General features: G+C 39.9%; 1 protein-coding gene across 7 annotated transcripts in view; it reads right to left on the minus strand.

The window, feature by feature from the left end:
• nrxn2b (neurexin 2b) overlaps nucleotides 1-27,531 on the minus strand; it is an 811,562-nt gene that overhangs the window by 549,555 nt on the left and 234,476 nt on the right. For all 7 annotated transcript variants that reach the window (XM_028038131.1, XM_028038134.1, XM_028038130.1 and 4 more), the window contains one exon: nucleotides 26,027-26,044. In XM_028038131.1, coding sequence (XP_027893932.1) covers nucleotides 26,027-26,044 — 18 coding nt within the window. The remainder of the gene's footprint in view (nucleotides 1-26,026; nucleotides 26,045-27,531) is intronic.

Here is a 27,531-nt window from a genome sequence, read left to right on the forward strand (position 1 = left end):
ACAGTAAGACAGCATTCAGAAAAATGCATACAAGTTTAATTTATTTAAAACAATTCCAAAGCTGCAACACAAAGAACTCTGCTACTACGCCTCACTTTGATCATATATTTCCTCATCCTGGTCGTTTTTTACTCTGCTTAGAGCAGGTATTTTATACCCAGCAGTAAATCTGTTCAAAACAAGGACACCTGTCAATAAAACCTAGATGATTTCTTTCCCATCATTGGCCTAAAGGAGGTTCTGGTAAAACCCGGTTGAGTAACACAGGCGGTGGCATCGTAAAAATCTAACTCTGCTGAAAACGTCCACTCTGAGAATATCACCTTTTACAACAGAGTCAGTGTATTGACAAACAGACAAATCAAAGAGGCAAACTACAGGCCACAGGAGGAAAAACTCAATTTAGAGCAGCAAATAGACTCTTGCACACCAATACTCCCACAAAAACTGCCACTAGGTGTGAGGGTGGGAGAAAATGCCAGTTTCCTTGAATGACTCAGAACAACACATCATGTGTCTTTATGGCAAAAAAAATATAAAGATTATACTGCGTGTGTGCCTGTGGAGGAGAGAAAGAGAGAGAGAATGCTGTTTATCATCGCTCTGCCCTTCCTGACCAAGATATTTCATAAGGAATGGTGAGTGCATCCTTCAAAGTAGCTATGGCCCCTGCTAATGGTGAGGTGAGTGTGAAGGGTGGCTTTTAAATCAATCCCAATGTGCCATTTGAGCCTGCTGTTTATCACGCCGCAATGTGGCAGCGAGCTCTGATCACTAGAACTCAAACATGATCTCTCCCTGACGCGACAGACTCTGTGGGCTCTTAATCTCCCGGGTTAGCCCACCCCGTGACAGCCGGAGCGTCTCCATGCATACAAATTGATGAGCCAGTCTGCTCTTATCCCATCATGTGGTAAGTGGTGTTGCTTAAGGGGCGAGGACAGACAACTTTTATGATAATTTCAAGGTAAATTCAAATGGCTCTGGGGGGTCACAAACAGGTCATAATCAATTTGGATCATTTCCTGTAAAGAGCCCCATCTTCAGTGTGGATGTACACCGTATTTATACACACACACAACCCCCCCCCACACACACGCCGCTTCCTTCCCGTTTTCAGAGCCGAAAAGGTGAGAACCCCCAGAAGATGCCACGGGAAGTTTAATTTTACTGTTGCCATGACAACGGGGGTTCAGATATGCCTTTGGCCCTAATGAGCCGCGCGAAGTAACACAGATGGTGATAAGGAAGTCTCCATCGGTGCGAGAGCACACAACAGCGTACATAAAGAAATTAACGCAAAACACAAACAGGAAGGAGTTTTTAAGCTTGTGCCGAGTTTAAGAACCGGAACATCGACCGGCATAATCAGGTCCCTACCACACTTCTACCGCTTCTCCACGCAACGCATCACATGCTCAGTCATCCATGCAAACACAAAATCCTTCCAAAGATGAAGAGACTGAAATGTAAATCAGATGTTAACATTTGCTCCCGGCTCTGGCCTTTGTTCTGCAGGATGGACGTAATGTGATTACGTACGGTGTTTGGCAGCGCGCTTCAACATTTGTCGTTCTCTCTACTAAGACCAGATCACACACACACACCGTCGGTAGACTAGCCATCTTTTTCTCCACCTCCTGATTGTGATTAGCAACATGTACACTTCACCCAATACTGAATGGCATAAAGGTGCAACCATGAATTTGGTGACCGGTGTGAGCTGTAACTGACCCCAACCTACAAACTGCATAGGGCCCAAGAGGCCCCAAGAATTTCACTGAACTTTATTCTGTGTTGCTGCTGCAGCTGCTGCTGCTGCAGGGCCAAACAAAGCTTAAAAGGCTGAGCTTACTTTAGGCGAGGTAACAACACCGAAGTAAACTAAGAAGAAGAAAAAGTAAAAAAAAAAAAAGGCTATAGCAACAAAAATGGTTTTTGACATACAGCAGATAAAGAGGAGTCCTTCTGGAATCGATTGAAATCATGTGGGAAAGTTTTAATTCATTGACCTCGGAGCTTCTTAGGAAAATGCAGGCAAGTGATGCAAGTTTTAATAATACACTTTATATAAAGATCTACCACCAGTGTGTAATGTGCTTCTCTGTTAAAGGGAGGATTATATTTATTTTCCAGGCACATATGCCATTTGATAGCCCAGTCAAGTAACTATGTTACTTTACATTGCTATAAAAATGTCACGTATATATCAAATGTGACTTAAAAGAAATTTTAACTCCTCCTTCAGGAAGTCAGCACATCACTCCTCCATGAACCCTTTAACAACATTGTTATCAGCGTTGCACTGAGTAGCTGCGATAATGAGCTCAGCAGATGCAGCAGTTCTACCAGGTGTTTGCTAATTGCTGCAGGCTAGTCTGAAGGATAGCTGCTCTATCAGGCAGAAGCTCAGAAGCTTGGAATCTGCAGCGCAGAGGAGGAGCTTTGTCCTCAGAGGCGGAGCTTGGTCCAACCGGGCATTTTGCACACCTCAGTGGTTGCCATGGAGATTAAAGGATTGCTAAAACATGCACTAAAGGATCAAAGCGCCACTCCAGGTATGTTTTTGATGAGTAAATAGCATAAGATGACGTAAAGCTAAAAAAAAAAAAATTCACATAACACTGCTCCTTTAAAAAGAAGGCATTAAAAAAGTAAAGTTACCAACCAAACTATATTCTCCAGAAAGGTATTTTATTATGAGACATTTTTTCCATAGCTTCATTATATTGCCTCAGTTGGTCAAAAAAGTGGGTGAATCGAAACATAAAAAATGAAGTAAAAGGAATTGTTTTCAGCTCATATTTCAATTATGGTTACATATCCCTAGCTCCCCTTTAGCCACCTCAGTTTTGTTCAAGAAAAAAAAAAAGCTCAAGAATGATGTAAACTGCAAGAGCCAAAGGAGACACCAAACATTTTTAAAATGCAAGTTGCCTAAAAAATTAAGCAGCATACGATTCCCAAGAGCTGCCGCAAGAGTTCTGACAGTTTTCTTTTGTTTAATTCACTTGAGCAGCAGCCACACACAGTATGGAAATTTACTGTGATTTAGAAATGTTCATTCTTACATTTGCAGCCTCCAGGCACAACCTGGAAAGCTTGAGGCCGAAAGGGAATGGAAAAAAAAAAATTGCAACGTTACGGTAACAGTAGCATCAAGTTTCAAACAAAGAGGACCAGTCTGCTCCACATATTCCAAATAAAAAAAAGTTCTTAATACAGCAAGATACTTATTACAGTAGTTTTTATACCACAACTTTACAGACAGTGAAGAAAAAGAAAAATATGCAATTTTTTTTCTCACTGTCTGAAGTGAAATCAGACCAAACGTCTTGTGTTTTGAATGAGTTAGAATCTTCAGAATTATTCCTATTTACTGAATACAACTGTTATGACCAAGACGAGTGTTGTACCTTTAAGAATCTAGAAATTGCTCCAGAGGAAGTTTGGCCAATTTCACTTAAGACAATGAGAAAAAAATGGTGGATGTGTTTTTTTATTACTTGGTTTATGTAAACGTCTGGTTTCAGCTGTACGTAATTTCAATTATAATGATGAACCGTGTCACAGAGCTGAGCAAAAATAAAAAGTTTCACATGCAGCCTTTTTCTCTATAGGTGAATCATAAAAAAAGTCATGCAGAGGACTTACACTTTGAGGCAAGAACACAACCAGGACACCTTTTATAGTAAAACCAGAAACCCTCATAGGAAAAATAAGTTATGACTTATTATTAGCTTGCATTACCACTAGGTAATCAACAGTTATCTATAATAACTGTCTGCAGCGCTTAAATTTTATGTAGGCCAGGTCAAACATCTATTCAAATCACCCATGAGACAAAAGTTTATTTTTTCTTATAGCCTCAATCTTTTTAAGAATAGATCACAAAATTAAAAAACAGATTTATGTCCTTTGGGATATAAATGGTGGTTGACAGATGCAAATACGTAGCAAATGTCCAAAAATGCCGTAAACGGTTACAGCGCACCAAACGGCATAAATAATGAAAAATCCAAAACATATGCTGCTATCGTAGAAAATAAGATCGAACCAAATACAAACAAAAACTGCTGCAACCGCAGACAAAATGCTGCAACCAAAGGTAAGAGAAGCAGAAGGGGGAAAATGGCAAAAACACCGGCTGTTAGAGATTTTTTGATATTATCATTTTATTTTCTTACTCTAGTTCACATTAAGTCTATAGATCTTTGTGATTTTCTGTTTAAAGTGTTCTCTTCTTTAAATGACCTGGAGGTCACTACTGTCTGTTCAACTTTACGAGAAATAGATAACACTAAGTTTCTCAGACTTTAAACCCTTTTGCAAGAACACCTCCTAATTTAGTAACCACCTGTGAGCAGTCGTATTTTGTTTTCTTGACAGTATTGACCGAGATTTGAACCGGGCTCAGACCTTTGATCAGATATCACATCTGGAACCGGGTTGTTAGATGTTTGGATTAGAAGCTTTACGACCTCTGTTGTTTTTCCTGACTGCCCCCTTGCCTGTTCTTCTTTGACAATAAAAACAGGAGCCGTTGTAAGGGCAGCCCAGAATGCTCTGTGGATTCCTCGGAGGAAGGGTTCTCAGAGCCTTCTCCCAGGAGTTCTCAAAGCCTTCTCCTTTTGCAAAAGCTCCACGTAAAATTCATATACGTTGTCTGTGGTTCTTTCTTTTATTTAGGTTCGAAAGGAAAATACCTATCATCGGCAAGTGTGAAACACTGCAAACCTGCTCCACAAAATGGAAGTGCTCCAGACCACTAGGGGGAGTCGATCACTAAATCACACGGGGGCCAGACCTTCAGAAAAGACAGCATGGGATGATTAGATGGAATGGAAACTCTCTGCTGGACATGGCAACTTCATTTCTGGAGAAGCACAGAGTCTTTCACAATAACACAGAAAAGCAGCATATTGACGTAACGGTAATGTTACCTGCTCCAGCAGTTTGTAGCTTTTCATACTTGCTGTTGCTATTTGTGGCATTTTCCATTTGTATATTTTGGGAGTTTTTTGCCGTTTGCGGCGCAATCGCATGACCTGTTGTCAACAGTAGCTGTAGGAGAAGCAGATCATTTAAAAACTAAAACTGCTCTTGAGAAGACTGTTAATGCCATGTTTCAAATAACTACTCACTGACAATTTTTTTTTTGAAAATATAGAGTCTTTAATTTCCACACTCAAACCTGACATGCATCCATTAAGCTTTGCAGGGAAAGGTCCCAGAGATGGAGAGAGGAAAACCTGAGCAGCTGGATATAATGGCCACTTATCTGTATGATTTATTCCCCACATATTTTCCTAAAGTTATCTGACAATTTAACATCGATAGTCTTTAACTGAAAAACAAAAAAGTGCTGCTTCAACCTTCTGCCATCTTCCTCCAATGCAAAGCCTCCATCTCATCCCTCATCTGTCCACCCCCACACAAGCTTCCTACCTACAATATTATCACTCCTTGAAAATGATGTATTTTTCCACATTTTCAGTGTGGTTTCTCAGGCATTGGAAATATGACAATAAATGTGAATACTGCGGCAAGTTTCTTTAAACTGTATGAAAGTAGAGGCGATGAAAACAGGAGTTGCTCAGGTCTACTAAGTAAATCACGGGGATACTGCCAAATGGGTGAATGTGTAATTTCTGAAGCACCCCCCCATCTCCCTCACCAATTTACCAAAAACAGGTTATGTAAAATTAACCTTTTTTTTTAGTTTTCCATCATGTTATAATGTTACTCTCTCATCTAAAACATATCTTAAGTGTTGCTTTAATTATTTCATGCATGCTTGAGAAATATTAGTAATGGATACTAATACAGCTCATGGCAATCATTGAGCTGTGCAAAACCCCCGCCTTCGAAAACTAAACTCCTCCTAGGAAACACAGTTTCCAAGTTTCCGAGCCACCGCCTCCCACCCACAATCAGTTCCTTCAGACTAGCTAGCATCAATTAGCAAACACCTGGTGGAACATCTGGTGAGCTCATTATACGAGCTACTTCTCAGAGCAACGCTGGTGAAAACGTTAAAAGATTAACAGAGGAGCCATGTTGTGATGACTTCCTGGAGGTGGAGTTTCAGAAAGAGCAAGAGATTTTAAAGAGACAGAGACCTAATTTCAAGGCATTAAATTAGAAAGTCAAATTTCTTTTAAATCATATTTGATATATGTAGATAGCATTGTTATAACAACTGAAGTTACTTGATTATGCTATAAAACGATGCTATGTGCCTAGAAAACACATAAAACTGCCCCTTTAAGTCAAAGAATGTAGAAATAATGAAATAAATTGACATATTAACCTGATTTCTGCTGGAATCTTTAACCCATCTGTGAATTTGTGTTAATAATAGCTCTTTTTCATCATGACAAAGAGCACCAACAGTCATCTGTCATTGTCTGGCAGAGCGAGGATCCTGTTCTGGGGTCGCACCACCTGCTGCAGGTGGAATCAATGCAAAGTGGCAGATAGTCACCAGACAGCGAGCTCTCACAGTTCTGCTGCTGCTTTTCTAAATCAAAGCTTACACCCCCATCGGACCCCTGGTCCTTCACCGAGCGCGAACAGCAGAAAACGGTTTCATTTACCAAACATGTCCGACTGTTTCATTTTACAGCCGTCCGATGCAAGTGGAGCACAATGGAACCTACCGGCGGTAATATCATTGTTGTCTAAAATCAAGTGTGATAACATTAGTGAGGCATGGTGCTGGGCTTTTCATTGAAGAAGAAGAAGAAAAAAAAATACCTAAAGCCACTTCTTTTCATAGTACAAACCAAGCAAACTGAATCCAAAGTAGCATTTGAGGCGGATGTTGACGCTGTCCCCCTGCTACAAGTTAGAAAGCCCACTCTGACAGCAATCACCAACCGAACGGCTCAAATCACAGCACTATTGTTTGTCCGAAACCACAATCAGAGCCATATTGTTGGAAGCCATGCTCGACAAAAGGGCCTGCGGTTCGGCAACACAATTAAACGCCCTAGGACAGTGAGCCGCAGCAGTCGCAACGCTGATAAAACGAATAAGAGTTTTGTGTGGAACAACAATGAAAGGCTCAAACTGAGGCGGCCTCGCTCAGAGCGGTTCAAAGTGGGAAGGACTCCGAAAACTCAGAGTACCAGAGAACATTCCACTATATGTGGAAGTACCAAAGTTATAAAAAAATACAAAGTAGGAACAATGCTAATCTTTTCGAAACAATAATAATCTTCATACTATCTTCAGAAACATTCACAAAAAATATTTCTGGTTTAAGTACAAATCAGTGCTGCACATAGAGATTCCTCATATAAGATGCCTTGGTTGTGTTTTGGTTGAGGACCCAAAACAACAAAAAGACCAACGTGAGGAAAACAGTGCACTCACACCGACCCCTTTAGTCCACTTTAATGAAACTCAAGTTTGTTTGCCTAGAAAGATTGGTTGGTTTGGGGAGGTGTGAATGTGTAACCGAATTTCGAGCCGAACCAAAAATGTGAACTCTGGTCCACCTACAAGCCTCGGTCTCAGATTGGTTGAAGTAAACCGTAGCGTGGTTTTAATGTATATGTAAATACCACGCAGGCTGGAGATTGCTCCAAAAGCAACAAGTGGGCTAACACGCAGGGCATTCTGGGTAAATACCACCAAATTGGTTTGGTTGTATTTATTTTTTTGTATTTTTGGTTGTTTTGGTTGCTACGCGCTAGCAGGAGAAATATGTCCTGGTTTTTTACCGACAACAAAAGAGAAATCATACACCAGCTGAATTCTGGTGTAGGAAACACTCCATTGTTGTTTACATTCCCCAAAGAAGGAAGTTAGGTCACCGTCTTCTTCAGTTTTCATGTCGTTTTCTTCAGTGGTTCTTGGTGCAGCGCCACCACAGGTGAGAAGGTGAACAGGTTACTCAAAGGGTTTGGTTTGTTTGACACAGTGCAGTGTGAAAGAGAACAGCAACAGCTGACAATGTAAGAAATGTTGCAGCTTGGTTCCCAATAGAACCAATTCTACCAGACTATCAGGTGTGAAAACACATGCAGGGTGAGTAATACCTTTACTGGGGACTTAATAACTGGATGCAACACAGATGCTGGGGTGAAAGCAACACAAGCAATAAAGAACACAAAAAAGAAACGTAAGATGAGAAAATATACTCAAACCAAGTAAGCTAAGCTCAAAGTCCAACAGAACGTGATAGACGTGTCCTTTCATATCTACAAAATATTATAAAATAAAGAAATAAACAGGGATACTGGAAAAACGAGCCAACAGAAGGAGTCACAAAGAGCTACAGAAAACGTTTTGTTGTTGCTGAACAACTATGACGTCGTGTTAGGTGTTCGGGTTTAACCCCACCTTTCCAGTCAAAGTCCAATCTTCATCCCTTCTAGTTGCACCAGCACATTTCAAAAATGTTTAACTGACCCCTGATGTCCCTCAGCACAGCCTGTTTAACACACATCCTGTCCAGTGAATAAACATTAAGGATGAATAGCTGCGCCATAAGCCGGGATGCTGACACGTTGTTATTCCCAATCAGAGCAGAGGCTGCAGATCCAGCCTCGCCACGGCCAAGATGATTACAACCTGCTTACAGCTGTGATTACACAGGAACCAGGAGGGGTGTGTGTTTAAAGTAAACCTGGGATAAAAAGAGAGAAAAAAAAATCTTCATAAAATTAAAGTACTTCAGCAAACATGCAAATGCAAACAACTGCAAACAAAAATAAACCACATTTGAGTTTCCTAACTGGTCATAAACATGGCATTCGGACATCACAATTGAGATGAAATCCTTGGTCAGAATGTAGAATGGGTTTAAAACGTCTGATTTCTGATGTTCCTTAAATGACGATACCCAGCAAAGAAATAAAATTATGAGAAGTCTCAGTATTATGAGAAGTTGTAGTATTACAAGTTGAAATAAATTGTATGAAAAAAAAAGTCAGAATGTTATGAGATTAGGTCATTGTATCACAAGAATACAGTCGCAAAGCTGTTTTTTCTACAGTATATCGCTGTCTCTCCGCCTCCCTGTCGTTGTGCTTGTGCTCTGCAAGTGCCAGAGCCGATAGTTTTTCCCCACATCGTTTTTTTTGTCCTGCGGTGCCTCGCTGTCTCTCCCCCCCCTTCTCCCTCTCCTTGCGCGTTTTGCTCTTCTGCCAGTGCCAGAGCGGAGAGTTTTTTTCCCTTGGTCGGTCCACTGCCCTCATGTCAAGCGTGTGCTCCACACATCTGACCAATCACACATAGTTTCAATTAATAATGTGGCGGGAAAACACTGAAAAAAATGTTTATCTCCACTTTTTTTGTGGAAACGGCAGGCAGTTGGCCAAGCTGTATAGCGTTCGTCGGCAGGTGTTTATGTACAGACACTCACTCAGCGGTCAAGAAGCACCACAGAAAGAAGGGGAGTCAGTGCGAGAACAGAATAGGTGAAAATAAATGAGTGACAGAAAACGGAGCAAGATTTGGACTCATTTTAATGCTACATCAAGCTCCAGGGCAGAGTGCAGACTGTGCAAAGTCAGCATTTCCTATCGTGCAGGCTCGACAAACAACCTGCACAGGCACATGCAGACATCACACGCATCGGTATTGCTATAGCATTGTTATGCGGCATTTTTACTCATCATAAGTGCTTAACAATGTCAATAATGAAACAAAATATTATAAAATTAGGTTTAAGCTATTAATTAATTAATAATGTCAAAAATATATATGGGGAGCCGTTTGGGAGCCGAAAGAGCCGGCTCTCCACAGTAAGAAGAGCCATTAGAGCCGCATCTCGAAAAGGAGCCGAAAATCCCGTCACTAGTCAGATCATGATTTCTTGCTTAATGTCAAGTTGTCATAACAAAGACATTTTGAATAATGTCAACTTTGTATTAAAAGTGTCATGATTTACCGAATGACAGTTTATGACAACAGTCATAAATATTCATGAAGACTTATTCATGTGCATGACAGGTGTTATGTCATGTTTATGACGGTGTCATAACATTCTTATTCACAACTCGTCAAATAAAGTGTTACCCAAGTTTATTCTGGAAATATATTATTGACTTTTTTCCTGCAGTTTTTCATTAATTCTCATATTGGTTTTTAAATGGCCTCTAACACTCAGTCATATATTTTGCCCAAATATTTTCCAGGAGCCTCAACGTAAAGTTGGAACGCCGATCGCTGAAGCAAACCTCATCGGCTGTGGTGAAAAAGACGTCGACGGCACATAAACATTCAATTATTCCAACATTAAAGTCCCACAATTCCCTTATTGCATGCATTACATGCCTAGCGATGTATTGGAAGTGTTTTGTGGTGGACAGCCAGCGGCGGCATTATGAAAGCAGCAGCACCACCCACTCTGCAGGAGCGTGTTGTTGTGGCGAATAATGAAAGCACTGGCTGCCATTACAGGGAGAAGCTAACTGTCAAACCTGGCTCAGTGCAGTCTGATTAACTTCAGCTCTGATGCTATCTGACACTAATGGTGTCCACGGTGTCTTAACAGTTGCAGGAAAAAAAATTATAATAACGAGGGGAGCCGTGCTGCACTACTCCAACCGCAGCCACCGTCTAACTCTAGTCGCCGTAACGCTGCAACCAAAGGAGAACATTTCACTTGTTTTCTTCTTCGTTTTCGCAGCGCTCTCCTGCCACAAGGTTATTTCCATAAACTCTGCCTCGGGCGCCGTGCACCAACCCTTCTGAGAACAAGGGGGGCTGCTGTCACTTCCAAAGCCTGTCAGAAATTGCCACATGCTTAGCAGCTTCTGGTAAAAACAAACCAAAACAAACAAACAAAAAACTGTCGGAGTGGAAAAGCAGAAACTAAATACCGGACTCCCTTCATTTATCAGGGCAAAAAGAAAAGAAAAAAAGAGTTCTGCTCCCACACAAAGTATTTCTGAACTGTGGCAGAGCACAGCATCCGTGTACTTCAAGTAATATTCTAGACCAAAAGTTATTAAAGCATAACATCAACTTTTACTTTACAAAGTTGGTGGAAAATACAGAATTTAGTTACTTAGTAATTTTAATGTTTAAAGAATGTGCTTTCTAGGTGAAAAGTGCTATTTTACAGCACAATAACTTCAGATGTTAAAAAAATGCCATCTATATCAAACATGATTGAAAAGAAATTTTACTGCCTGATTTACTCCTTGAAATTGGGCCTCTGTCTCTTTAAGAAGCTCCTGCTCTTTCTGAAACTCCGCCTTCAAGAAGTTGTCACAATGAGCTCAGCAGATGTTCCACCAGGTGTTTGCTAATTGCTGCCGGCTAGTCTGAAGGAGTTGGGTGGGGGAGTTAGGGGGGAGGGCTGCTCTGTGAGGCGGAAGCTTGGAAACTTGGAAACTGCAAATCTGAGGAGAAATTTCGTCCTCGAAGGCGGGGCTAGGTTGCACAACAGGATGGTTGCCATTGGAGATTAAAGGATTTCTCAAACATGCATGAAAGAATCAAAGCAACACGCCGGGTATGTTTCAAAAGGAAGTTTCCAAAACATCAAATATTGAATATTTGATGCACTGAGTTTGAAATTTTAGTACTGTGACAATCCTAGTCTCTTGTTGAACACTAACCTATCAAAAATCACAATGTCTCAGGGTCAAAGTATATTTTTTACTGGTTCCACTAAAGTCTTCTATTAAGAAAAATTTGATATTCCTAAAGCGGCCATCACCCACACACCCTCTGACTAATTCTTTATGAATTGTTGTAACGCCTGAGCTGTGGAGGGAGCCTGGAACTGTTCACTCCCACGCTGTGTGCAGAATGGCCTCTCAGACACATCACGGCCTCGCTGTCTCGAAAACCTGAGATCCACTTGTATTCATCTGGAACTTCTGAGCAGCGCAGACTTAAAAACATGTTAAAAGAAACGGCAGGGATCAATGAAAATGATCCCTGCATGGCTGCATCCTCGGTCCGGATGAGTCAGCGCTCCGGAGGAGAGAGAGAGGCGATTCCTCAACTCCAAGCATCAAAGCTTACCAGATTTGTATTTATTATTATTATTTTTTGGCTCTTTAGGAAAAGGTTCAGTTAGATGCTTAATTCCAATGTAATTGAAAATATCACATTGATTTATTCCAAATGTTTTGCAGCAGCCAGCTGGAGAGCATTCATTCAAATAAATGGAAAACTTTAAGTGCAAAGATGTTACACTAGTTAAATTACAGTAATATTACATATAACCTTTAGAGTGTACAAACAGGGTAAAATTGACAGAAAACCTGTTAGAAATTGGAAAAATTGTGAAAATATAAAGCAGTGTAACTTCTGAGTGGGACAGTAATTTTACCTTCAGATTATTTTTATGATCAGATTTTGCCGTTTCCACATTGAACCGCAATTAAATTCACCCGAGAACTATTAAAGCTATTTTCAACTACGACGTTCGACTTCAACTGGACAGATCGACACTAATGCACGCCGCCCGTCGTGTGCAGCAATGCTGTTGAGCGGATCGAGGGAAATCACTAACAAACTGCAGTCACCTTTGGGTTTTTTTCCTGGCAACACGTCAAACTGTTTTCAATTCCAGTCAGGGTGGAACCGGGGCCAAACAAAATGGAGCGATATTGCCGTCACCGGCTGTCAACCCTTTAATAACTGAGAGCTTCTTTTCTGTTCTCATATGCTGACAGAAATGCAGATATTACCTCTGCTGGTTTTATTGTCCCCTCTGTCTGATCTCCTCCTCTTGCCCCTCCCACCCTTAGTGCCACAATCAAATAAGATAGCTCTTCTCCATCCTCAAATTTTATTTCTTTATTTTTTTATTTCTACCTCTCAGCACTCTTCTTTCCTGTTACTAAGCACTCGGGCTCTGCTGAGGCTCCTCTCTTTCCTCTCCCCCTACCCGCTCTTCTGATCTGCAAGGCTCCTCATGTCTCCTAAGTCACTCTAATCTTACAACATCAGCTCTGTAATGCACCTCATTATGAGTGGTGGGCACGGCAATCAGAGTTATAAACCCTCGCTCTCCTCCAAGCCTCATCTCTCTTAAATCCACTTTAATTCGAGCTCCGGAGCGCCGCAAACAGATTCCTGGAGGATGCTAAACTTATTCAAGGCCATGGCTCCGGGATCAGGCAGATTCCCACACACTCCCCAAAGCTTCAGCCACAAAAAAAAAAAAAAAAACACACACACAGACACAGGTTTGTATGGTGCACATCAATGCTGATGTTATTTAGTCGGTTTCATGAAAATGTCGCTCATGTTTTAGAAGCAGATTTTCTGACTTCATACTGTCAGGGTAGATCCTGCTGTGTAAGGTGTGAAAGTCTGCCCTGGATTCATGGAGATATGAGAACCAGCCAGAAGCTACTGCTGCTGCTGCTGTGCAGGTTATTTAACCACGTTTTAACTTAAAGAGCCAGTATTATGCAATTTACAGGCAAATAGTGCCATTTTATAGCAAAATCAAGCAACTATGTTAACTTTAGTTGTTATAAAAATGTTGTATACATCAAATACGACTTAAAAGAAATTTGACTTTGTCATTTAAGGCCTTTGAAATTGGGACTCTCTCTCTTTAAATACCTGTTCTTTCTGAAACTCTGTCTTCAGAAAGTCATTACAACAGGGCTCCTCCATTGACCCTTTAACAACATTTTTCTCTGAGATGTAGCACCTATAATGAGCTCAACTGATGTTTCACATAGAGTTTGCTAATTGCTGTTGGCTAGTCTGAAGGAACTGAGTGAGGGAGGGCTGCTCCGTCAGGTGAAAACTTGGAAACTGCAGCTCAGAGGAGGAGCTTTGTTGTCAAAGGCGGGGCTACGTCCAACCAGGCGTTTAGCAGAGTTGAACGGTTACCATGAGAGACTGAAGGATTTCTCAAACATGTACGAAAGAAACAAGACAAAACTCCAAGTATGTCTTTGATGAGGGAATAAGATCATAACATGATGGAAAGCTCAAAAAATTTATTTTACCCAAGGCTTCCCCTATAATGGTTATGTATATAGCATTTCTTATGCACTAACAAACTTTAAAAACCAAACAAATGATAAATAAGAACTGCAGGTAGTTATTAACGGGTTCCAAGCCCAACCCACCAAGTCGGCCCTTTGCCCCGCCTCCAGCTGCATCTCACTATTTTGCCTTTGCTTCAATGGAAAGGTCAAAGTTCATCAAGGGGCAACACAGAGGATAGGCCACCATGCACAAACACTTATACCTATATCAACTATATCAACTATATCAACTAGTATATAGGCCTGAACTCTTGTTTTCAGACTGTGGGAGGAAGCCAGAGAACCCAGAGAGAACCTTTGCATGCACAAGGAGAACATGGAAATTTCATGCAGAAAGACCTCGAGCCCGGATTCAAACCCATGACCCAATATGTTTCATATCAAAAGAAAAATAGCAGTGTGCAGTATAATAAGATAGGCTTGATTTAAAAAAAATATATATTTTATGCATTTTTCTATGTAAAAAAAATCCACTCATGATTTTTTTTTTAAATATTGCAATGTGTGACGTTCACCTTGGGTTCCTTTTCTGTTCTTTCCATAAACAGAATCTTGCAGCCATTGGACCTTTTGGATTTTAAAAGCTTTCACTTAAGCCCTAACAACATGCATTCTATTCCTGCCACACAATGATAGATTAACCTTTGCCTCAGGCCCTGGGGCTTTGTCCTATAGCACAGCAAACGCACTATTCTTCATACCTTGCAGACTACAGCAGGGCCGATAAAACTCAGGCTCTAGTAGTTCTCATAAATAACGTCCAAGCATAATTTATGATAGGTACACGTTAGAGAATTAGTATAAGTAGAACAACTTACCAGCAAGTCTAAATCATTACTGACTAATGAAGAACTTGGTATGTAATATTTCAGAAAAACAGACATCTTAGAGATCTACATTTACACTGCAGTGAATAAAAGTCAAGAATATTGTAAATACAATTCTAAAAATCATCACAAAATAGTCAACATGTTTTATTTACCAGGACAAAAGCCCATTGAGATTAAAATCCTCTTTTTCAAGAGTCCTGACCAAGAGGCAGCAACAAATACAGCAAAGAAAAAAAAAGAAATTGTTAAGCTATAAAAAAAAACAGGTACGTGTTATTATATCGTGCTTCAAAGTTTTTAGTTTGGATTTAAAAGCACTAAATGAGATGAATTCAGCCAATCTAAGAGTTTCTTGTAACAAGTTCCAAGAAGAAGGAGCAGAGTGAACCACAGCCTTCTTACCCAATTCAGTCAGAGCAAAGGTTAGAGTGGAATCATTGAAATTATGATTGAAAAAAAATCTCCACAGCATTGCGACTCAGCTGAATTTCCATCGAGTCGAGCAGTTTGAGAAGCTGAGATACCGAGGTGCAATGCTACTTGACAGTGCTGGCTAACGCTTGCAAGGCAGCCAATCCAGCATTGTCAGTTATTTTCATTGGAGTCGATTGGTTGTAGCTTCAAGAGCAAAAATCAAACGTTAGCTTCTGGAGTAGGGCAAAGATGGCTTCCACTGTGTGGATTAAGAGGTTCACACATATTAAGTTATAGCTGGCGCTTTAACTATTAAAATGGGCGGTTCTAAACATTTTTAGAGGCGATCTGACGTATTCATTGTGGGTGGATGTGGTCCTTCACTCCCACCAATACTGGAAGAGGTCTACTGTACATACATAGGTTTTGTCATTGGGTTAAAAATGTTCACATATGTTTTACTAGGTGTGTTACGTACTTAGATGGCGTGAATATTGACTGAATGGATGACAGGATGTTTCTGCTTGCTGTCCGACAGTGGCATCGCTTTAGGCAGGTATGACTGAATCAAAGAGACCCGACCTACAAACTGAGGTTGTTGATCACTAAACGAGAATCCCAACGTTTCTACATCAGCGATCAGACAGCAACTGCTCATTTGCGATCAATGAGTTCTTCTGATAGAAGACATGCTTTGACAAACAATGGATTTACCATCTTTTGTACTGTAAACAAAAAGAAGACAAGACAAAGACTTCTGAAAACACACTCCGCCCCGCTAGAAACTGCTTTCAGCACGCTGCGCTTTAGCTAAGCTCCAGATGAATTCTCCCTGCTAAGTGCATAACACGTGCGTGTGCTGGTTCATGTCCTGACAGGTTGATTCATGAGCTTAATCCCTCCAATTGGGTTTCCTATCGATCAGTTCGACTGTGGGGCTTTTGCTGACCGTGGCCTGGGAGCCAGAGAGCAGTTATCGCTAAGATATACATACAGCGCCGGAGAAGTATTAGAGAGTCAGGAATTAGTTACAGATTAAGTTTAATGCTCAACATTTCCATATGTTCTACACATGTTCCATGTTCCTTATCTATAAGTCTAAGGGGAGAAAAACAATCAATTACCCCAACTGACTCTTTTTGCCTAGTTTCAGTGCAACTTTTTGATGGCCTACAGATTTCTTTGTTTTTTACTGCTTCATAGTTCTCTACTTTACTTGTAGTTCACAAACACAATATACTAAATAACGTCTTTTTCCATGTGATAAATTATTCTGTTTTCATATCTGGTCAGATCAGATATTTACTCGGTCTCATTCAGTGTGATAGCGACTGTCCAGCACTGGTTGTGCGAGATCGAGGATCTGAAATATTGCGTCTGTGAACCAGCTGATTCTGCTGGAAGCTCCGTGTCTGTCATGATGATGGATGGTCAATCTGTATCGTTTATTTTTTTCCTTTAAGGTTTACACAGAGGAGGACACACAAGGCTTCACTATATGGAGGGATGAATCGGGAGGAGTACCAGCGGAGAGTTCAGTAACCAACTGTGCTAATTTTGCTTTGATCTGGTTAAAACAATTTCATATTTCACAAATAATAATGCAACAGAAACTGTCATTTATTTACCTCCAGATCATTTAGCAAAGACATAATTTAACAAGATGTATTTTACAGTCTGTGTTTTATCTTACCAAATAAACACAGCTCGTTCTGTTGCAGCATCTTGGTTTCCATAATGTGATATGTCCACAACTCCACAAACCCATTTTATAATCAAGAGATCCATTGAACATATTGTATGAGGAACTGTGGTGGGAACACTTCCACTAATCTGATAATTCTGAGTTAATTTTTCGTCTAGCACTTGTGCTAACTTAGAAAACGTTTCCCCTAGATCAGGGGTGCCCAAAGTGGGTCCTCGAGGGCCGGCATCTCACATGTTTTAGTTCTCTCCCTGGTGGTAGTAACAACCTCCTCAGCATGTCAATGTTCTTCTTAGGCCTTCTAACGAGCCATCGTTTGATCCAGGTGAGTTAAGCCAGGGAGAGACTAAAACATGCAGGATGCCGGGCCTCCGGACCCACTTTGGGCACCTCTGCCCTAGATGAAGTTTTCTGGATAAATTCTAAAGCACTGATTTTTTGGACTGTTTTGTAAACTTCAGCTGAATAAAACTTCACATCTGTGTTGAAGTTGTCAAGAGTTCTTCATGTAGTGAGACGTTTACATTCATGCTCTTATTTTGAAGTGTATGAAAGACTCTTTATGGAGCAGTTCCTTTTCCTTTCATGTTTTGTTTTTTTTAAAAACATGAACATGTTTCATCTTGTTTCTGTATCTCATACAGAAACAAGTTGAAACATGGACAGTTGAGAACCAGACATAAACATAAATGTGATATCTAAGAGCATTGTGGAACATGTGAATTATAATGTGAAAATGAAATTGGTGCTTGAGGGTTGTAGTCTTTCAAGGTCAGATATAATTAGAATTCAAGCTAGCGCTTTAGCATTAGCTTCCGCATAACAGTGTTTATGAAGCGCTTTAGCATTAATTAGTTGAACTAATATCTATCATTAATGACAAAGGGTTAGCGCAGCTAGCTGTTTAGTTAGTGATGCCCACCACTGATAAAAAGCATGTAAACCACTTTTTTATGATACAATAAGTTACAACTGGATTTGTGTTTGACACACAAGTTGACACCTTTAATTGGAAAGTGTTAGTCAAGGCAATCAGCTTCATCACTTTGTGTTGTTCTATCACACACACAAAAAAATCCCCCTCAAATAAATTACAGCTTGTGGTTAAGTGACTAAATGGGGGGAAAAGTCAAAGCAGGACATATGGTAGGGCAAGACATTGCGCCAATTAATGTCTGTTGTGTTCTCAGTAATAATAATGAAAAAAAGCATGCTGGGAACTTAGAGAATAAACACAGGCAAGTCACATTAGAGTAAAAAACTTGAACGCTGTATGGAATTGTGATGACTTGCGGTAATTATCCGGCTGCAGCTGCTGGTAATAAGCTGAGCGTATTAGCAAAGACTCCATCTAAAACCGTGGAGCTACAACACACTGAGATCACTTCTACAGCCAGAACAAAGATTCCTGATCACATACTTCAACACACTTGGTGTTCCTGTGAAGTGACAGCATCACATTGACCTTTTTTCAGCTCCATTCATGAAGGTAGAGTAACTTTAAGACGGTCATTTTGGACCAAACACCACCTCCAAAGGACAAAATGTTGATTGAGGGCAGAATGAAACGAGAAAGGGCATCAACTAAAAACAGTAAAAAATTTTCATGCACCAGTCATCCCTGTTTCTCGAAGCTGTTCTCCATCTTGTTCTGCATTCGTACACTCACACTGTGTGTTTTATTAAAAAGGACTCCACACCGGTGCAAATGTGAACTAATGAACGAAGACGTCGTCTTTAAAAACATTCAGCCGGCCCCCCGAGTTCCTCTTTGAAGAACTCCGATCAAATTACGTGCTAATCAGTAAATAGAGGAAGTAAATCATCTCTGTGATGTAATCTCAAAGCAAGATAGAAAGATTAAGTTACATTATTTTTTTTTTAGGCAAGGGATATTGAATCTGAATATTGGAGGTCTGCGCAACTTGTGTGTGATTTGAGGATAAGAGTTACTGACTCCTCATCGCTGTCTTTACAATTACTTTGAGACTAATGGAAGCGGAGCCGGTTAATCTTCGCACGTTGGCCCCAATGTACATCTAGCGTCGCGCCGCATCTCTTATTCCCAGCATGCAGCCTCCGACGCTGCTCTGCTGAATACACTCGGCCCGGCCATCACACATTATCAGCTCGCCATCATTTATAACAATCCAATGGAATTCCCAAGCAGTCGAGGTATTACGGTTTAATTTATTTGTTGGAGACGGGGCCGGCATGAAATACGGAGGCAGTGGGAGTGAGTGATTGCCACGACAGGAATTTCTCTAGACTCAAAAAAAAAAAAAAAAAGGCTGCAGGATTGGTCCGGACACAATCGATGTTTACTATGGCTGAAAACAATCTCCTTATAGTTTTGCATTAAAAAAAAAAAACAGCATAATATCATTTATAAACAAAGCCACAGACAAGCAGTGGAAGATACATTCCTGTGTTGTAAAATTTCAACCTGTTTCAATTCTAGTTCTATGCTAGTTTTTATTTTAAACAAGTCATTTTATGACATGAAATGTCAACCTAAATCGTCCTCTCTCTGGCGATAGAACTGTAGTGTCTACTTTTTTTCTCTTTTTTTCACAATATATGTAACATCAGGAATTAAGTGTATCATGTTATATCACATATCAACTATTATTATTATTAAAAATAGATGCTTTCCTGTCCTGTCTGGTCAGGAATATGGGCACAATATCAATTTCCTTCTCCTTCGTTGCTTACCCCATTCCTCATTGGCTTCTTAATTTGCACCTAAAGAGCAGAACAGCGAGCTGCCAAAGCCTTCGCTCACATTCAGTTAATTAAGTGGCTTTTATTAACACCACCTGGCTGCTGCTGACCCCGTTAACATCTATAGAAGCCATAAGGGTATAATTAGTTCCCCACCCACCCCCCAACGCCTCCATCAGCATTTTTTCTTGTTAAAGTTTATTTTAAATAACTGTTAAAATGCTATATGTTACTGATTTGAGGTTGTATTTAATTAACTTCGGACCAATTTAATATCAGGTGGTTTTAATTAAAACCAAACCATTTTGTAAAATAATAATAATTTTTAAAAAATAGTCAATTCAACCCAATCATAAATATTGGTTCATATCTATCTACCAATTGGATTCTATTTGTAATACAACTAAAATGTATCATGCTAATGGTAAAAAAAAAAAAAAGCAGCTCACAGCTTTGAGCTACAGAATTGGCAGTGATCCTTTCTCCTGAGAAAGCATGTGGCGACAGTGGACAGTCCATCAAATTTAGCTGTTGACTCATAATGACGATGAACATGGTGACAGTAGAAGAACTTTCCAGAAAGATTGTGTACTTATTTTCCCCCAGTGACTATACCGCACCCACAGTACTCAGCAATCCTAGTAGAGATGTAAGAAAGCGTTTGAATAAATTTAGATTTTACTTGCAGCAGCATAATCTCACGCTGCTTTTCCTCTTGACAAATCCAACCAAATTGTGAAAATAATACATTGGTTTCAAATCATAGCTGCTAAGGATAAAAAAAAAAAGAGAGAGAGAGTAAAAACTCTCCTGCTGCACGGCATCCAAAATAAGTGGGAATAACTGTCAGAAAAAGCCACTAAAATTTAAAAAACAAAATCTGATTAAAATGATTCGAACAAAAACAAACTGCTTCCAAGATGGATGTAATGAAGTAAGATGATGAGATCAAACGCTCTCCTTGCTCTTCCAGGCAGTTGAGCAAAGGTAATTAATAAATTACTACATTTTATTTTATTTTTTCCTGGCTGCATTGTTTAATTAGATCAAATCTAGCGTGTTCGATTCTTCCCATCGCTGAGGTTTCAGACTGCGAAAGCTGCACCCTCTCCCCACGCGTTCCTCCGTGTTTGCAGACTCATTTAATGCTCTCTTAACCAATGCATTTTTAAGACACAACGAAGCATAAAATGACATTAATTGTATGGAGGCAATTGAGTGTCCATTAAACAGTAGCGAGCTAAACTGGTGCCCTGTGGTACGGAATGAGAACCAGACATCGTGAGCAGTAATTATCTCAGGTAGCTATCTCATTACTGTCCTGCTCCTGGTATGTAGCTGTGGCCACAGGCTCAGAGTTTTACTGTTAGCTCCTCGTTTTGTTGTTCTCCTCCGAAGCTGAACCGCTTACCGCCAGTGAGACGCCTTAAATCAAGGCTGCACTCCACAACGCTCCGACTGTCTTAAGTTAATCCCCGTCACTGGAATTGAACTTCTTGAGTTGCCAGGTGACTACAAAACCTTCGGAGCGTGGCGTTTTTATCTACATAGACGTTTTTATTTTGAATTCAGGGGCAATTGTCTGAACAAAAGCATCAATGAAAACCCCCTCTTTTGATCGCAGACGATTATGTACCGTCTGATGCTTTGTTTGGAATCTGAAGCAGTTGTTACTGACAGCAAACTAAAGCCTTAGATTGTCATAACAGTACAACGTTTACATTTGTGGCACAGCAGGGCGCAATGTCTGAAAACGCAGAATTGCATTTCGATGCTGAAGTCTTTGTTAGTTCCACAATGAAAAGGCTTAATGGGAAGACGACAAAAGACTTAGAAAAGCTATTGTTTTCTTTAAGAGCTTGTAAAAGAGAAAGAAATGCCTCACTTAGTGTCACCCTCCGCCTGTAACTTGTGCCACTCATCTCTCCTTTAATTTATCCAGAGTATAGCGGCGTGGCTCACTGGACAGAACCAAAGACCAATCGCACTGTAGCATCGTTATAGGAAGACCTCCATCGGGTTCCAGAAGACTTAAAGATTCAGTATTCAGTTTCTATGCTCCTTTTATCTGCAACAAACTTCCAGAAACCAAAAAAAACCCAGCTGAAACACTGAGTTCCTATAAATCAAGTTTAAAAACTCACCTGCTTGGAGTTGATTTTGATTCAGAATACGTGGAAAACTGATCAGTGTATTTCATGTGTGTTTGCTCGATGCATTTGACAAAATGTAATGTTAATTGCTGTTTTATAATTAGTCACTGTGTGACGTTTTCATGGTGCGAAGCACGTTGAACTGCCTTGTTGCTGAAATGCGTGACACAAATAAACTTGACTTCAAAAAACAAAATAAGTGAGAGATCGTCATTGGACGAGGCTCGAAACATGAGCAAGATTTATATGGTGCAATGAGCGCCACCTTGACAGCGTTTGAATCTGTATATGTGACAGAATTTAGTTTGCGACACAACAATGGACAACATCGAGCTCCTGCATCCGCTCATCGTTACATCGTTACTGGACAAAACAGCAGGAGCAGACTCAGTGGAATCCATTGAAGAATTACTCAGAAAATAATCAAAAAAACAGCAACAGACTACTGGAGAGAATTAGCAGTCACTGCGGCGACAATGAGCCAATCAATGGCCGACTACACGTCTAGAACCGGATCACAAAGGGTTTTGAAAAGGTGAACCCGGGTTTGACCCCAGGTCAGGTCAGAAAGGTCCAAATATCTCCTGCCTAAAATTTAGCAAAGGGGTATTTTCTTCTTCTTTGCAGACAGTAAGTATTTAACATAAATGGGTATGAAAAAAAAAAAACGTGACTGGGAATTCTTGGACTTAATTATACTCGTGTGAGACACGGTGAAATTTATTAAGGTTTTCGCAATTCAAAGTCTCGTCTGCATCTCGCAAAAATATTCGCAGGCCTTGAACCGTTTCACACTCTGTCGTGTTTGAACAACAGTCTTCAATATTTATTCAGCGTTTCATTCAGCTTGAACAGAAAGTAGTTTATGCTTGTGAAGTGGATTGATAATATATTTTATGTTAGCTTCTCCTTGACACAATTTTGGTTTAGACAGCTAAAAGAAAACACCCAGCTTTCTTTCTACTACGCTTCGACAAATAACAGCCTAACAATTAATATGTGCCTTGTTGGAAAAGCATTTTAAGGTTTTGCTGTTTATCCAAATCCAATACATTAAATATAAAGATTTAACAATGTAATTATAAGCTAAATGGTCTTTTCAGTCAAATAAATGAGAACGTAGTTGACATAATTAATAAAAAAATAATATTTGACCTTTACAAACAAACTGTTTGTGCATGAAAAAAAATCTTCGGTGTCTATATTTTTTAAATATGTTGCTTTTGAAAATCAGTCGTAGCAAAGAAAATGCCTTTCTTTTTGACAATACAAATACAAAAATGTTTAAGTACAAGCAGATTTCTACAAAATCTGCTACAATCTGAATAAAAACTATGAAACATAAAATAGGTAAGTGCATAAACATTCAGCCCCTTCAAAGTGACTGACCTAATTCAACAGAGGTCCAGCCAATTGGTGCCAGTAGTCCAACAGTAAGTGGTATGTAACTGCAAGGAGGTGATTATTTTTTATAGACACTGTACATTTACTTCATCTCACATATACTTATATCTTTTAAACAGTTGATAATTCAAAGGAGCAAAAAGCAGAATGAAGATTAGGTGCATCTGCCATTAACAGTTTGCAGAGACTTTCCAATACAATCAATAACGTTCGCCATTGCTGGTGCAAGTAACTCAGACCCTACACTACACAAAGTAAATACAGTAGTTGATGCTTTCTAAGAGAAGGCTAATTTTGGTAAAATAATTTTAAAAAGAAATGCAGCAAAGGAAAAATGTTTGGGTTGCAGATCCAAAGCAGAACAAAGGAAGTCTCCACCTAATGTGAAATATTCTCTCTGATAAAGATCAGAACAACACAAACTTTAAATTAGCTTTATGATTTATCTTGTTATAGTTCACAACAAAAGACAGAAACTCTAACTCCTTTGAAACATAGAACATGGTCCAACACTTACATTTAAACTGCATGATCATAGGGCTGCTAAATAATTACTAAGTATTGATGTACGGAGAACAAAACATGACAAAAAACAAACTAAAAAAAGCATGATTGGTTTACGACTTTGAACCTGAAAAGGACGGCTGATTAAAACAACCTTTACCTGAAAAACTACAGAATGTTCTCTTTAACGAACGTCCTGCCTGACCAAGTTTTAATTGGTCTTTATTCCTTCTCCCATCAGTGTCCTGTAGGTAGGAAGAAACCATTGCGGTATTTAAGCATTTCTCCCTTCAAAACCACCGGGATGAAAACGTTCCAGACCGAATCTGTACTCGGCCGCCTGCAGTCACACAGTACGGCGCATTAGTATTCTGAGAACATCAGATCTCTGGGCCAAAACACTCAGTGGACAAACCCTGACAAGCAGACGCACATTAATAGCTATTCATGAGTGAGAATCGGGAGACATGCTCGAATTGCCACAGCACAGGGACTCTCGGGGAGAAAATATTCACCACACAATTGGTTAAAAAACATTTTTTTTATCATTGGAAAATAACTCAGTGTTTTTCTCATTACAGGCAACACATTCTGCTCAGCAGTAGATTACTGGAGCAAGTATATAATGCACTGTGGGTACTGGAGCAAGACAAAGCTAATTATTAAGAAGCAAGCAATAACACTGACACATCACTAAAGCAATAGTTACAAAGTGCTATCAGCTAGACTTTTAAACTCTTTCCATCTTGTGTGTTTACTGTTTGAGAGGTGTTGATACGTCCCATTAGTCTGTCCAGTGTTGTGCTTCCCTCGCCCATCGCCTTGGCTAGCACATTGTGACATGTCAGCATGTTGCAGATGAAGCTTCTGTGACTTTTAGTAATTTCTTATCAGCTGTCGTAAGTCTAGCAACACAACAAATACAACTTAAGAGCGGCTTGAAATGTATGCTTTAAGAGCTGCATAAATTCGAAGGTCCTTTTTGAAAACCAGAGCGACGGCAGCATGGTGCCCATAGAGACCGAGCAATTAACCACTGGGAAGATTAGGCTCTGTGCCTTCCTACTATGAACAGCATGCAGATACTCGAGCCAAACCGAAATAAATAAATAAATAAATAAATCTAACCCTGAAATTAGCATGTAGCAAGCCCGGAAGGTTTTGAGTTTGAATATTAGCCCACAGAGGAAACTTTGCGACAGCCTCCTGAATATGAGGACAAAAGAAGAGCAAGCGACTTTATTAAGAGCAGCGGCAAAGAAATCAGTAGAACTTCAGAGGTAAATAGGGAACTACTGGTAGTTTGTCTGCTTTAGTTTAAAATTAGATGATTTAAATCAGTCGTGAACAACATTAAATCACAAATCGTAAACATTAGTTCCGCTCACGCTAAAGCGCTACACCAACAGGGCATTTAGTGGAAGCTAACATGCTAACTTCAATTCAAATTACATCTGCTCTTGAAAGACTTCAAACTTCAAGCACTTATATAATTTTGACATCCTAATTTTGTATGTTCTATGATTCCTTTAGCCATTGTATTTATGTTTGCATCTTGTTATCAACTGTTTGTTCCTGTATGTTTCTTCTTTCAAATATAGTTAAGGAAAAACATGAGAATGTGATGAGAGGAAACGGAACTGTGGCAAAAAAAGGTCTTCACCCACCTTAAAATAACATAAATACAAACATCTAGCTGAAGAGTTCAACACAGATGACAACAGAACGTTTACATCACAGCCAAGTACATTAGCGCTACAGAATTTAACCCGGAAAAAGAATTCCGGGGAAGCTAAGTGTGCTAAACGTTTTCAAAGTTAGCAAAGGCGCTAATCAAAAAATATTTGCTAATCTGTTAGCACTTTGGTGGATTAGCTGAAGTGTGCACACCCTTGCTTTCAATACTCTTCCGTCTTTTACGATTCTGTTCTCAATGAAGACAGCCCAGGTGCCAGCAGGGATAATTGTACCGCTGTTTCAGAACTTCGTCTGAAAAACATGTTCAAGCTAGCGAAACAGGCTACACCAAAGAGCGGCGGCACACATAGACCGATGCTGAAACTGAGAAGAGAGGAAAAGGCAGACAGAGAATAAAAAAAAAAAAATCTCTCCAACTCTTCATGACATACACTGAATTCCGTAGGTGGGAACAAAACCTCATAAAGCTTTCTTTGAGTGCATGAAATGGTTCATACGAGCCTGCCTTTAATATCCAATAAAGACGAGCTGTAACTACTCAGATAGTGTGGCAAGGAGCAGGGAAAGAAAAAGCAGAGGAGAGGCACAACATAAAGAAGGACTTACCAACTAGAGATGAGTCACCTGCAATGAAAGAAAAACAGAAAAAAAAACAGTGGATTAGTCTAAAGGGTATAGCAAAAATATTGTTCACACCTGCTCATCAAAGGGAAAGTCACAACTAAATGAGGTATAATAGCAGAGTGAGAAAACGGAGAGTCAGAATGTAATTAACATTTCATGTCTAGGAGAGCGCCGTTTCACATGTAAGCTGCAACACAAAGCTGCTAATTGAGACGGTGGAGGGAAAACAACCATCATCATGTTCTGACAGCAGCATTCATATTTTCCTTGTGAGATAAGACTTAAAGGTCAGAGGCAAACCTTTCAGGCAACGGCTCTCCTCTCTTTACATTTGACATTCGTCCACATAAGAAACTCATTATGAAAGTCATTTCATTAAAAGAAGCGTCACGGTAAACGGACGACTCTATACATGTTGGTTTAGTTGAAACAAAAACATCGAAGCATGCACTTTCTCGTGGAACACAGCCACAAGATTGAACAAAATCACATAAAGGGAAGAAAAAGATTCAAAGTTGATAATGAATAATATTAATAATACATCATTTGTCAGAAACAGTGTGCAAAAACAAATCGCTCCATACAGAAGGACATATGTGGTAAAAAATTCATCAGCTTGTGCCCAGTGACTTCAATTAAATTAAAAAACAAAAAACTTTCATCGTAAAAGAAGATTAAATGTCATAACTCATATCATCTGAGTCTCTTCAAAGAGTCATTGTGGATGGTGATGGTGTGAGCACAGAGGATCTCCAGTAGCAGTCAGTCTTTCCTCAAGCGTGAAGAGACCTCTGTCTGAAGAATGTTGTTATATAACAGTCTTGTTGCTACGAAATGCTAACAGCTCAATTTCTGAACAGCGGAGATAATATTCCACAGTAACATGCCTGAGATGAAAATCTGTTGTTGGCGAGCACAGCTAATCCAGCTCATTTGCTTTTGCTGCACCTCTTTTTAGGGTGCATTCACACCAGCCCTGTTTGGGCCACTTTAGTCGAACTCTAGTTAATTGACGGTTCGTTTGGGGGAAGTATGAATGCAAACTCTGGTCTGCCTAAAAACCTCAGTTGGGTTGAAGTGAACTCTGGTACAGTTTAAATGCACATCTGAACGCCAAATGAATGTTCAAAAGCAGGAAGTGGTCTACAGCACATGGCATTCTGGGTAAATGCAACCAAAATAAACGTGCAAGTCTAGCGCTAGCTGGAGAAATGGCTTGTAAACCTTTTTTTACTACAACAGAAAGTTGAATTTAGTGTCTTGTTCAGAGGATTTTGTGTCGTTTCTTTAAGTGGTTCTTGATGCAGCGCCCCCACAGGCGAGTAGGCGAACAGGTTTATCAAATAGTTGAGATCTTTTGATAAACAGCGTATATCATGTGAAACCGAACCACATCAGCTGAAAATGTAACAAATGGTGCAGTTTTAGTCCCCAATGGAACCTAGTCTACCAGACTATCAGGTGTGGAAAGAAACTAAATCCTGGCA

This window comes from Xiphophorus couchianus, chromosome 14 (assembly GCF_001444195.1).
Source record: "Xiphophorus couchianus chromosome 14, X_couchianus-1.0, whole genome shotgun sequence".
In the NCBI taxonomy this organism is placed as follows: Eukaryota; Metazoa; Chordata; class Actinopteri; order Cyprinodontiformes; family Poeciliidae; genus Xiphophorus; species Xiphophorus couchianus.